This window comes from Diadema antillarum, unplaced genomic scaffold (genome assembly GCF_040938485.1).
Source record: "Diadema antillarum isolate AM-2024a unplaced genomic scaffold, OU_Dant_1.0 seq00000085_RagTag, whole genome shotgun sequence".
NCBI classification, from domain to species: Eukaryota; Metazoa; Echinodermata; class Echinoidea; order Diadematoida; family Diadematidae; genus Diadema; species Diadema antillarum.
In genome coordinates this window covers 1,634,723-1,649,431 of record NW_027271177.1, presented here as the reverse complement: position 1 = coordinate 1,649,431, position 14,709 = coordinate 1,634,723, and the positions used below count along the sequence as shown (strand labels likewise).

Genomic DNA, 14,709 nt, shown 5'->3' with positions numbered 1-14,709 from the left:
TAACATCTACATGAAGTTACCTCTCTGCTTTTATGACTCTTCCTGATTTCTGGTTGCTATGGGAACCGCATCTTTTTGGAGCTCCAGCCCCATGATTTCACAAGCATATTGTACCTGCTGCTCTGGAGCTGATAAATGGCCTGCCATGTGATATAATATGCCAGTATTTTCTCACATCATGTTGTATATTTCTCTGAGCTTTGGTCTGTTTTCTTCATAGTTCTAAGGACATTTAAATGATAGATAGGCCTACCTGTACAAGGTGTATGTATAACATAGAAAAAATAGAATATGTATGTATTTGTTAAAGAGAACAAAACTGTGTAAAGTGGAACATACACCAGAATAATGATAATTATAATGAATAATGAATAACACTTATATAGTGCTTAATACTGACATTTCCAAGTGCATTAATCCGAAAAAAAAAATTGAAGTAAAATACGGGATTATGTACATATATAACAACAACAACAACAACAACAAAAATGAGGATTGAGTAGTAGATACATTTTCAGCAATGATTTAAACTTATCAACACTTTCAGCATCAGAATAAAGGATGATGTTGAGATACTATTAGTTTTTTTTTTTTTTTTTGGCACAGGGACACTGAAAGAACTCCAACGTATGTTGAATGGAATCTGAGATTTATTTACTCAAAGTTTTCCTGGGGCGTCTTTTGCAATCAATGTAAGCACAAACATACACAACACAGACACAGACACGCAGACACACAGACAACCACATAGAGACATATGTATACAAATGCTGTGATGAATCTCACTCTACATTGCTGGGACGGAATTAGGAGTTGACCCACGCCATTAGAGCACAGATAAATGAGCGCCAAGAGATGGTGATATCTTCGTCCCCGTAATGCAGTTTGTTCGGCTTAACGACCCCAATTAATCTTGACTGAAGTATGGGACCATCGCTGCCTGATGTTGACACTGCTCTTGCCTCAGGGCAAGGGGGTGTGTATAATGCATACATGTGACCCGCCCATCATGTTATACTGCTAGCATCCCAAAAGATAAAGCCTAGAAAACTTGTGTGAATATGCAGTTTACTCTGGAAAAAAAAAAGGTTGAATTGGATATTTCTTTAAAAATGTATGATGGTGATATGATAAATGATATTCAATGACCTCTGCAAATAATTGCAAAGTCTAAAAGTCTATGAAATTTGAAACATTTTACTTTTCAGGATACATAGTACTAATGATGCCATTCTGAATAGACTCAAGTTATTATTAAAGAAAAAAAAACACAACATAACAACCTTAAAGGTAGGGAATCCCAATTGCACGCCTTAAATGAAGAGTTGTATAAATACAGTGGTATGTTGAAGAGAATATCATTTCAGAAACTCCCATAAAGTATTGAAAGTGGAAGGTAACATTTAGTACATTTTTTTGACGGTTAGATTTTGAAATGAATTGTTTTCGGGGCTCACCGTAAATTCCAGTACATTACTAGGCTACCTTTGCAGACCCATGTACTGCATGTGTGTCCATCATGTATATTTTGTGAAGAAAGTTCGTCAACACTTACAAACATTTCTATATACATTCTTACCACACACTCTATTAGTTACTACATCAACTCTAGTACTTTTAGATTTGTGTTTATAGATCACAAATACAGAAGAATGCAACAAAAAGGCTTAAGTGTGGCTGACACACAGAACTACTGAGTAGTTGAGTTTTGTGCATTATTCAAATTTTAGATAACGGTTGACTTCTAAATTTCGAAGCAGTGGCCTAAGCAAGTCCCCTGAGGTTCATATTTAATGTTTTGCTGCATTTTGGGAGGTCTGTAAAAGGTATCTCCTACCTTTAAAGTGAGGGATATACAAAACGTAGATGGTATGCTCAGTTTATTTCATTAGATTGCCCTCCAGTTCTCTGCAGTTACCACCTGCAGTGATCGCATGGATGTATTTTCTATTACTGATATGAAATGCAAATCAATCATGTAATCTGTGGAGCTTCTGCATTGAAATTGTGTGGAGTCCCTGCCCAGAAATTGCGTGGAGCCCAGGTGAGAATGAGCCAGGATGTAAGGTGACCGTGCATTGGGTGTGCTGTGCCATCAGCCAAATGGCCTCTGCATGATGTCTTTGCAGAGCTGCCAAGTCTCCCTGATTCTGCAGGAGTCTCCCTGAAAATGTCAAAATCTCTTCATGTCTGAATATTCTCGAGAATATCAAAATCTCCCTGATTTGGGAATTATTTTTTCGCCCATTGAAATGCATGAAACACACAGATATCTCCCTGATTACTGTGTGGAATCTCCCTGATTTGGATGTGGGAATGTTGGCGGACCTGTCTTTGCAAGAACCGTGCAATGCCACTTACGTTGCATGACGTGTCTGCCATCTACAGTCGTATAATTTTTCAGATTTGTGTAATTTCCCTCTGAACGGAATTGTGAAGGCCACAAAGCCTGTGAAGGGCATGAAAGCATCTCACAACCTCCTTCTGCCTCCACTCGGAGGCTGCAAGAGAAGGGGGGTAGCGGTTCAGTAGACACATCGCCGGCCAGATGTGAATAAGGCATAATCAATCCTAGGGATTCATTCCCCATCATTAGATATATAATGCAAATTGAGACGTGATATATTCCGAGTGAAATGAAAGAAAGAAAGAAAAAAAAACTTAACTCATGAATAATTCCAGCAGATTTGCTAGGAAGTTGACACTGCCGTGGCTTTTGCCTCCTTTTATTCCTCAACACGCCAGGTTTAATGAGTTGTCCTCCAATATGGCATTTTGGTCAGATTGAGTCCACGGATCCACTTTCCCCACGAGAGAGTTCAAAGTACAGATTTTCTTATCATTGGCAACCGGGGGAGTTGACTTGCATCTGATTCCTTATCAAGCAAAGACAAGCAAATCAAGTGAGAAAAAGAAAAACCCCAAAATGATGGAATACAGTAAATCTAAAAAAAAAAAAAAACAAAAAAAACCTATATCAAAGAAAACACTTCTATAAAGGCTTCGACAACCATTCCAGATAGACGACGTTTCACAATGTGGAAGCTAATGTGTAGTGACAGCTGTGCTTTCGCATTATCACACCATGAAGATTTGCCGACGGAAGTGGTGATGGTTGAATGCAAGTGTATATTATTAAAGTGCGCACTGTGATTTCTTCATGACTACTTTGTGCTTTATTTTGTGAAGACAGTACAAAAAAAAAGAAAAAACAGCAGCAGAAAGAAATCAGTGGGTAGCATTTTCAGCACTATGGAAAAAACACTAATTCACCCAAGTGTTCACAGCCTGTGAGGGATATGTAACTGTGATTCTCACATAGGCCAACTTTATTTTGTTTCAATGACAAAGTGTGCAAATGGTGCGTTCACACCTCTTTCAATGCCATGACATTATTCTTTTTTTTTTCATCCTGTTTTCACAACATAGAGAATTCTCAAGAAGATTTTCCAAGCTATATATACAGAAGTACAGAAGCTATGTCACACATGTATATGTGACTGCTCATCACAGAGCTGATAAAATGTCACACATGTTGGTTTTACAATTACAATACGTGTACTTACCTTTAGGAGCCTTTTATGTTATGGGTAATTTAGGTTGATTTGGGGTTTTCAGTATTTCCTGAAAGAGCAATCCTATCTAGTTCTGGAAATTCACAACATTGAGAGTAAAGAATTTGATGCAACTTTTTCACAGTTTTACATTTTCACTTCTATTTCAACGGCTTTGAAGCATTGAGTATTTTAAGAACAATGGTAATGCTTTGTTACAGTACGTGTTAATAGAACCTTGGGTCTGGCTTTAGTTAAACTTAATTTTCCAACCATTAAATGCATTAAAGCATGCATGAAAACATTACCAAACCTGTCAACTTAGTTAGCAGTAGAGCTGATAAGTTGAAATAATCAAGGAATAGAATGCAGGATGATACAACAGTCTCTTAATGCTTCATTTCTCGTCAAGACAATACGGCGAAAGTCTCTACGTTTCGATAGACCGTAATTACTTCAAATATGCTGCTTGCTCCCATGAGAAACCTAGAAATGTATCTGGTGAATCTTTATTCAGGTATTGTAAGGGGTTGGGAACATCACACCTTCATGAGTTCAAACCTTGAAATTCTTTGCTTTCAGGATCTTTAACTTGAACTTGACAATCTTCCTTGGCAACCTTATAGTTTGTTTCATTATGCGAAGTCACATAGATTGATATGCCTACTCCAACAGTGTGTATACTAAATTGCATAATTTAATGCAGGACAAAAATGGAGATTACTCTTTATCTTGAAGAATTGCTTAGAGCAAGAACCATGTGATTCCGTTTCACCATGAAATAGCAATGGTGACTGTTCAAATCAAAACCGCCTCGTTCTCTTCTGTTTCTGTCTTCAAGGTGGAGGTCCGCGTCTTGGTAACAGAAAACGCCCTCAAGTTTTTTGATAAATCGATGCTGCCCTCGGGTGTCCGGATCTACCGTGATCAAGATGAATGGCAGGTATGTATCTGTGGTCAATCCTTGGCATTTATACACCCCCTGATCACAGAGACGTGTGTCAAAAGATGGAGAAAATCTACACCTAGAGTGAAAACACTCAAATCAATGTTTTGACTTTATTACATTCTCTCTTTTCCAAAAGTGGATGATTTGCTGTAGAACAGACCAAAGATTACAGATTGTAGAGTGTTAAGTAGTCTCACTCTCGTCATTTTTTTTTTTCAATTTAATGGGTAGCTTGTGTGTCTTGTGTGAGTGTGTGTTTGTTTATCTACTTGTTCCATAGTATTATTTCATTTCATTTCATTTCATTTATTTTATTGTCCATAAAATTGAAAGTCTTTATGATTCAAGCGGCATACATAAATACACATACATAAAGCACACATTTCAAAATAAAACAGATGATAACAACACACATGTCATTAATCCATATATAAATAACACAGAATGAAAACTTAACACTCAATAACAAAAAATACATCCACGACACCAAATATTGCACCTGTTTCTTCTATACCTAATCTAAATAACTTTTTAAACCAAAGTGTTATGATATATTAAACAACAGTTGCAAAATACAATGAAATAAACAAAAAATAAGGCTGATAAAGCACATACAAAAAAATATTGACATGTCATCCTATGAAAACCTGGAACATTGACAACACTATCAATAAAAACTTACTACCTGGAATAAAACTCCCCATGAATCTCAATAACAAATTTGAATAAAATCCGACAGAGAATGTGGCTGATACAGCATGCACAAGAATGTGATAGATACAGCACACACAAGAATGTGACTGATAAAGTACACAAGAATGTGGCTTGGCATCCAAGTCAGGAGAGTTATATCTCTTCTTTGCTCACACTACAATAACTATTTCATTATCACATTTATACACATATACAATAAACAATTCTAATGCACATACATGTATCAACATACGGTGAAGACATAAACACATGTGTCTGTGTATGTATTTGTAATGACAAACATTTGCACAGTGCATATAAGATACTCCAGTACATGAAGAGTCAAATGAGATTGGGAAGGCATACATGTATGTTTGATTTTAAGGGAGTCCTGTCAATAATTATCGCTCTATATCCCAGATGTGGAACAAGTTGTCTGATCCTGTGCTGCACATCGAGCTGAGACGCTGGGCTGACCTGATGGTCATTGCACCCCTGGACGCCAACACCCTGGGGAAAGTGTCCAGTGGCATTTGTGATAACCTCTTGGTAGGTCCTTTATCATATAATTTCATACAGCCCTGTCTGGTTTCACTGTCCCTCTCTATGGAGCATTGAGTACCTTTAGAGTGCTAGAGTAAGGATGGCTACAATCAGGAATTGCTATATGATGTACAGCGTATTACACCATTCACAAACAGTATTGTCCCAAGCAAATATGGGCATGAAAAGTTCACCAGAGTTAAAACCAAAAAATAAGATTATGGTAAAGTTTTTATAACTATTTGTAGTCATTTATTGATGTCAACACTGTAGTTATACAAAACAGTGCTAAAATTACACGCAACATCCCCTAGTAGTAGTACTACAACTATTTAGGATAATGTCTCCCAGATATTGTAATCTTAAATTTTTCTTGAACACAAATTTACAAAGAAGAAAATGTGTATACAAAATATGATAATACTATAAAGTGTGCCTTACATTTCTGTGATACAAATCATTATGAAATAGTACAGGCTCATCATAATTGATTAGCAATGATGTTGCAGGGTTTACGCAAAAAGCAAAACTTGAAAGCACATGACAACCCTGGGGGCAAAAAATCTATAACCTATCTACTTTTGTAAACAAAAGGCACAGTTGCATATGCATTAAGGGTTTGGGATGGAACAAGGGGGGGGGGGATTGCTTGTTCATTAAGAGTTGTTTGAAATCTTTATATTAAGTTTTGGCATGGAGCATATAAGAGGTAATCATTATCACTCAATATATAATATAGAAAAAGGTGAAAAAGAATGTTTTATTCAATTAATTCGTTTTATATTTTACATAGGATTATGAGGATAGCATATTTCCTTTCATTCGGACTAGGGTTAGGCATTCGAAAGATGTGAATGCACAGGATTTGGGCCAGGCTGCAATACAAAACCAAAGCAGAAACACTGATAATGACAATAATGACTTGTAAGAGTATAGTACTGATAATGATATTACCCCGTTGAGGACAAACTGATTTTGCTACAACACACATTTCCCATCCAGACACTTGCCCGAGTATACTCGGGACTCGTCCTCAATGGGTTAACAAGAAGAATAAGAATTACAATGATGAAATAAGAAAGGGGTAGCCAGCAAGACTGTGTGAAAGGGTGATACTTAACCCAGTAGATACTAGTGCTATAGCTAAAGCTTGGCCTCCATGGCATTTCCCCGGGCACAGCTATTAATGTATGCTGATGTGATATTTTTATTTCCCTCTCTTGCACCCTAGTTTTTCTCCCCCTCAAATCTCGAATGTTTGTTTTCAAAACAGGACAGCACCAGCCACCCACCACCAAATTAGTCATGATCGATTGAAAGTGTAGTAATGCTCATGGATGCATCTGATGATATTGTATTTCAATGATCCTTTGTGATTGAAAAAAAAGGTAGTTAAAGGTCGTGATTGTGCCCTCTTTTCCACCCCCACAGTATTTCCATTGTGAAGTAATATCCACCTTGGAATGTTTTCTATACGAAAGTATTTGTAGTAATCCATGCAATGGTTAAATACATTGAGAATAAAAGCTTAACCCGTTGAGGACGAGTCCTGAGTATAATCGAGCAAGGGTTGATGGGAAATGCGTGTTGTAGCAAAATTAGCCCATCTTTAACGGGTTAAGATCTTAACCAGCATGATACATGCATGCGTCACAGTGCCTTTTTGGTATGCATATACTATTGAAAGTTCATCATTTATCATTGATTTTATATTCTCGAGTTGTCTGGAATATTAATCCAGACTCCTAGAAGTCCTCAATATTGAGACGAAACAATGAATGTTAAATTCAAGATATAAGTATGGATACTCTTGGAATTCTCTCTCAGCAAACTTGAAGGCATTTTTTAGCCGGAATTCTGTGGTCATGCTATTCTCGGACCACACAATTTAGCAGGAATTGCAAGGTACTCATCAAATGAGAGCCGCGACCTTTACAATACCTGGTTCTTTCATCTCTCCCTCTTGTTAGGAGACTATCTCTCAAGAATGCTTGTTGAGTGTATTCATAGATCACTTGATATGCTGTACTGCTTCTCATCATTTTTAGATTCCCATGAATGTCATGTTTGAGTAAATGCTCAGATGCTGATTGAACATATTTCTGCCAGGGTTAATGTATCGGACCGCATCCCTTGGATTGTTCTGGTTTCTGTTCTATTCGCAGGAAGAGAAATAGAGTGAGAGATGGGGGATGGGGGCTGGAGAAGAGATGAATCGCCCAAATTTGATTTTCGCCGGGCACCTGAGCAAACATGCCTGGATACAATTGCATGGAAGTTTACTGGATAGCTCTATTGCCTGAAAGACTTAAGGCTGGGCTTAGATGATGTAAATGTATGATTGCAGATTACCCCCTCCACCATCCCCAATTGCTCCAGGCAGGTTCTCTGATTCAGTCCCAAGAGATGAATTAGTTTGTTGCCATGGCATTCACCTCCACCTTGTCATCAGTTACTGTCAGCATCAACAGCAAAACCAACAACAACAAAATACTTTCTGTTTGGTTTATTTTCTGTTACTCTACCTTGTTTAAAAGGATGTCAAAGAAGGAATATGAAGAATGGACGTGAGGCAGCTTCAATTTCAATTCTTTGGAATATTTATGAAATCTGTAATGTTTTAATCCTCACTTTTCGCACAGCATCACCAAGGATGATATATGTGTTTTTAACCCACTGAGGATGAGCTAATTTTGCCACAATACTCATTTCCCACAGACGCCTGCTTGGAACTCATTCTCAATGGGATAATAACTGAATATGTTGCAAAGTGTCATAAAGTGATCCCTGCCTGTGCCCGGGTATCCCAATATAAATGTGTGCAACATTATAGGGTTTTCTGAGCCAGTCAGCACTCAAAGCACGTAGAAGGTTACCAAATGTTATGATGGGTTAGCTTTATGATATTAAACTATGAAACAGATGAAAGTGCTTTGAATTTCATCACATGTATGCTGCAGTCAGCTACACTGTATCTGTTCAGAATTTAACCTCAATATTCTACCTGTTCTTCGTGTTTTGTTTTGGGTGTTGTTGTTTTTTTTTGTGGGTTTTTTTTTTGGGGGGGAGGACATTTTTTTAATCCAGCTTATATACACAAATTTCCTTTTCATGAAGTTATTTCTGCTTCTGTATCATGTTGATCAGTCATTTATAAAATGAAAAGTAACATTCATTTATGTATGTATCTTAATTATAGTATTATATTCAGAGGGTTGAGACTCAATCATAAATACTGGTATTTGTGTCCTTCTTCTTCTTTCCATTTTATCTTTCTTTCTCTCTGCATTCACCCAGCTGTTCTTTCATCTCTATAGAACTACTAACCATCAGCTAGCCTGTCCTCACCAGAACAGTACAATGTACTCTGTGCTTATCTTTGTACCAAGTCCATATAACAAGGAGCGATAGAAATGAGGGTAACTCACACCTTTAGGCCTCATGCTCCTTTTCCGGGCTCCCATAGAAACCTGTGTTAAGTGCAGCATATTCCATAAATCATAAAAAATCAATCGAATCATAGAATTTTTTTAAATTGAAGCAGATGAAGGGAAATTTTCTCTGCTTTCAAGCAAACAACATATTTTGGGATGTTTTCCAGCCCTAAAAAAAGTTAAGAGCCTCCATACGAGACTATTCATCCAGTCACTCTCAAAAACAATAAAAATAGCAAATTACCTCATATATCAATAAAAATTCATTAAAAATACAAAAAACCCTGATTCATTCAACTTCTTCATAGCCTGCAGAAGCTTTTGTCCTCAAGCAATGTCAAACACTACCAAAGGTGGCAATTTTCCACTTGACTGATTTTTGATTATTTTTTTGGTAAAAAATAACATTACCTCATCTTTGGACTGCTTTCCCTGTAGGCAATGCGCGAGTTGAATGAGGAGCGTGAGGCCTATATGACAGAGGACAAGAGATGGCGCTATTGCATTGTCATGCATGTACTGATTAACCATGACTGCCACTGCCATTTATACATCATGCCATTCCAATGAAAGCCCTTCCTCACCACCATAGCATGACAACATTAGTGTCCCTGCTTTTGTTGTTGTTTAATGACTGTCATTAGTGAGGATTGTAGTTTTTTTCTTCTTTATGATAGTGATATATTTATGGAAATAATATCGTCTGTTGAGAATGAGAAGGGCGTTAAGTTGTCTCGAACACTATGGGTTTAGTGACAACTTAACGCCCTTATCATTCTCAACCGACGATATAATCAAGGTCGACTTTCCTTCAGAAACATGACTACATAAATTTTGATGGTGATGATTGTTGCCTCAATTTTATTCACTCTGCATGATAGGGTGGCATAATTTACTCTGATAATGAAACTGTATGAGTGCGTTATCTATTTAGCTAAATCTCATAGAATCTCTAGTCATACAAAAGCCTTTGGCTGGGACTGTTTTATATTTCACCAGTGTATGCTTGGACTTCTCTGAATCACAGTTACCTTTGTAAGAGCGTGGGTGTATGTTGTCATCCCATCTTAACCCCTTAAAGATGTGTCCTGAGTATACTTGGGCAGGTGTCTGTGGGAAATGCATGCTGTAGCAAAGTCAGCACATCCTCAAGGGGTTTATATCAAAGATATCAGCCTTGGTAGAATCTATCAATTTTTACCAGACCTTTCATTTATAATGGAGAGATGTAGTTTTCTCTTCAAGTTTTGTTTAGATAGAGATCATACAAGCCCTCTTTAGCCATTATTTTAGTTTTTTTTTCTTTTCATTCCACTTTTGAAACATATTGAGTTTTGAGATGGCTGAGTGTAACTTAAAGTTTTTGATTGCTTTACTAGATTTTATCACACATATGTGACCCGCTACAACAAAAAGGTCCTAAAGTCACGCACGGTCGAAGCCGTGAAAATCGAGTTTGAAGTCAGAGCATTAAAATTGGTCAAAACTTACGATTTTCTGATTTTGATATATATTATTGGAGTCTAACATGTCTTCTATCATCTGTCAAAATTTTGAAGCAAAATGATCAAAGGAAAGATAAAAAAATAGCGTTTTTCTGAGCCATGTTTTTTGGCGTTTCAACGAAGCAGAAACTGGTTCGAAAATTTGGATTGAACGCCACAGATAGGTTCCGCCCCTAACAACGACCAGAGTGATCTCATTGGTCAGTTTGCTGCTTGCTGCTAACCGAAGCGTGAAGCTCGCACACTGCCCAGTCGACTGGTGCGTGCGGGCGGGGTGCGCTATGCTCAGCCGCTTCTCACATCCTGGTCACTGATTGGTTGGTGAGGAGACCGCTGACGCTGATGTGCTTGAATGAACTCTTCGGGGGTTGCTAGGGCTTACCTTCTATTGTCCAGAGGTGAAAACTGACTTGCGTGTCCCTTGATCACGATTGCGTCGAAAGGAAGACTTTTAGGGCGCTTTTCTCGAAACAGTGATTTTCCAGACGTCTCGACATACTCTCTTTTAAGCATCGATATCTCCGCAGCCGATTATTTTTATAAAATGTGTTATGTATCAATTTAAAGCAGAAAGATTAGGGGATTATATCATGCAATTTTCAAATAATCAATCTCCCCCGACTTTAGGATCATTTTGCTGTAGCGGGTCACATATAATAGTGATTGAGCACAATGTCTCCCATAATATGCACAGAGAAAATTAATCTGCTGTACCTTGTATTTAAAAGAGTAGTTGTATTCCCAAAAGTTAAATTTCTCATGTTAGTTTCAATCCTAGTATACACTATATCGCACTTAACCTGTCTATTCCCAATGGGTTATGTGTTCTGCCATGGTCTGTGAATGAGCCACAGTGAGTCGCTTTGTGAGGGTGATGTTTTGAGAGAGGAAAGTGTTTGATTTTACTGCTGCTATTGTTTTCTTTGTGTCAAAATGGCAGACCTGCGTGGTGCGGGCGTGGGATGTGAGCCGCCCCCTGCTGTTCTGTCCCGCCATGAACACCCACATGTGGCAGCATCCCATCACGGCCGGACAGGTTGCGGAGCTGTCGTCATGGGGATACAAAGAGATTCCCTGCATTGAGAAACTCCTCGCCTGTGGTGATAAAGGTTAGTGTGTGTCAACAATCATCTCTGGTCTTCATTCATGTGTTTAAAGGAATTGTACAGTTTCGATTGAGATAGGGCTTTTGGTTTCTCATGTTTTTTGACGATGGTTTTTTTAGATAATGAGAAATCTTTTATGAAATATAAAAGAGCATACAATTCTAAGAGGAACTGCAAGTTTATTAGATGAAAAAAATCAGTTTTGAAATGGCTGAGATATCCAAAACAATGTGATCGTACGGTAGAACCCATCTTTTATTAGGGTCACTCTGTTTTATAGTTATTTCTTTTAGATATCTCAGCGAATTGAAATCCAATTTTTATCAAATAACTTTGAATTCTGTCTGGAATTGTATGCTCTTTAACATTTCATAAAATGGTTTCCATTATAGTATCTTGCAAAAAATTAAAAGATGAATCCTCATCTCAACCAATACTGTAACATCCCTTTAAAGTGTTTAGAAAGCAGTGAAATGACATTTTCTCCTATCACAATCTGCTCTCACTGGTCTTATTTTCTCCCAGGACTTTGGGTTAGCTTTAGGGTTGTGTTAAGGATTCGGTTTAGTTTCATATGAGGATTAGGATTAGGCTTAGGTTTATATTTGTGGGTAAAATGTTTTGCATAGTATGCAGATATTTCATAGGAGCACTTGTCACAGGAGCAAATGTCATGGAACCTTAGAAAGCAACTGGTATGTTAACTGTTATCAGAAGCTTTGCTATTTTTGTTTTCTTAATTGCATCAAGATAAAAGTGACACATGTGTGGAGGAATAGTTAAAGGGAAAGATAGCAAAAACTATATGTTGATTCATCCATGCAAATGCAGAAAGATTAGTGGATCACTGGAAAGTTTCACTGAGATCCGTTTCAAAAAATTTGAATAACTGTAAAGTTTGGTTTATATCACATGTCATGTCATGGCAGTTGAACGAAGGAAAATACCACGGGATTAGAATCAGGTGAAATATTATGCCCTTGCCTGTGGGACAGACCAGCATACATTTACATCACTTTCACAAGAGGCCATTGGATCCAACAAGGAGAATAAAATAAAAAGGTACAGTGTGCCACTTCAGCTTTCAGCCTTGAATGTTCACGTGCCTTAGTATCCTTGCACTTGGCAAAAAAATAATGTGTAAAACAATCCTACTTGATATAACACAACCTTAAGCATCTGGTCGAATAGCCGTGCCGGTTGGCTGCACGAATACACCTTGCCATTATTTGATATTGGATGGCATCTGTTGGGGGCATTTCTGTGAGTGCCATGTTGTATTTCAACATTTTGACTGTGTGCTGCAAAGACCTTTGAGCTGCTTATGGAGGTACACCGTTTGTAGTTTGATTGGTTCATGTTTAAGGCATAATTTGCCATTCGCAGATGAAACAAAAACCCAGCATTTGTGCTTTAAAATAGTTCTAAAATATGAGTTAGGGATAGAAATGACCACTGTAAAAATTTGAATCAATAATTAATGCTAAGTATTGCTAAATATACAAAATATGAACAATAGTTATAATGAAAATGCTTCCAGACTAAACCATCTACAGTTACGGTCTATTGTGAAAAATACTGATATCTCCTTATATTTCAGGCGTCATTGCAAAAATTTCATATGTTAGGATGTTTTGTGGTACAACAGGCCTATGCATATGCATTAAATGTGATATCTTGGACATTTTTTAAATCACTGGTCCCAAAGGTAACCAGGACCTTTAAGAGAGTCTAATAAGCCCCAATGATAATTTTAGCACCCTTGCAAAATTTCCCCCTCCTGTTCTGTATCATAATGTGTTATTCTTTCCCAACTTTGTCATAAACAATCTTTTTATATACACATTGTCAACAAAAAAGGATTTGTCTTCTGTCAAAGTCTTCTTTTGTTGTTAATGCAGACAAAAGCATCAAAATCAAAGTATGCATAAACAATGAATGAAGAAACTTCTATTTCAGCGAGGTCATGTCCTCGACATGTTGTTGATGGTATGAAATGACCAACTTGTTGATCAGAAAGATGAAAGATACCCTACTCATTCTTGTGTTGTTTCCTTTCATTTGAAGGAGTGAAAAAGACGAGATGTGTATCCCCTTTCTTCACATTCTCACTTTTCCTTTATAGTGAAGTGACATGTTTTCTTCTAATTTGTGCCATAAATGAATGAACAACATTACACTTTGAATGTGGCAAAGAACTGGAATCTTTTGCTGTCTCTTTCATATTTTTTCTGCTTCTTTCTCAGTCTGCTCTTTCATTCCTACTATTTCACACTGATTTTCCATGTGCATAGAATAAATGTTCTTAATAGCATTTGCCATCATGTCTTGAGCATAATCCTGTATTTATTTGGTACATCATTCTGTATTGTATTTCTTCTCTCTATTCTCTCTCAATTTCTTTGCCATTCAGGTTTTGGAGCCATGGCTGAGGTTTCAACGATTGTTGAAGGAGTAAAGGAAGCCCTCACATGACGCTGGCCATACATTTCTACCGCAGTGATGCTTCATTGTAATGTCCCTTCAATGGCATTCATGTGTATTTGAACAGTTGCACATCAATGAATGACCTAGGGTCATATTGCTGTTTTTGTGTTACCAAGTGCCACTGTCTTTAGAGTCTTCTTTAACCCGTTGAGGACTAGCTTATTTTGCTACAACACACATTTTCCATGGACACCTGCTTGAGTATACTCGGGACTCGTCCTCAACGGGTTAATACTGATGTCTCCAATGAATGATTAACATTACCCCAAAATAATTGGAGATGTAGAAAGAGGAAACACAATTTTGCAGTTATGAGGTCATTATAATGACTCTGTGTGAATGTCTGGGTTCATTCCCCAGTTTTTGTCCACTTTCAGATGTGTTTTCATGGTGGCACCAGTACTAGTGTAAGGCAAGTCACAATGATACTAAAAATGT

General features: G+C 37.5%; 1 protein-coding gene across 1 annotated transcript in view; it reads left to right on the top strand.

Annotated features, from left to right (window-relative positions):
• LOC139726476 (phosphopantothenoylcysteine decarboxylase-like) overlaps positions 1-14,259 on the top strand; it is a 58,440-nt gene extending 44,181 nt beyond the window's left edge. The window contains exons 3-6 of the mRNA XM_071637431.1: positions 4,396-4,497; positions 5,617-5,745; positions 11,619-11,787; positions 14,198-14,259. Coding sequence (XP_071493532.1) covers positions 4,396-4,497; positions 5,617-5,745; positions 11,619-11,787; positions 14,198-14,259 — 462 coding nt within the window. The remainder of the gene's footprint in view (positions 1-4,395; positions 4,498-5,616; positions 5,746-11,618; positions 11,788-14,197) is intronic.
• The last annotated feature ends 450 nt before the right edge of the window (positions 14,260-14,709 follow it).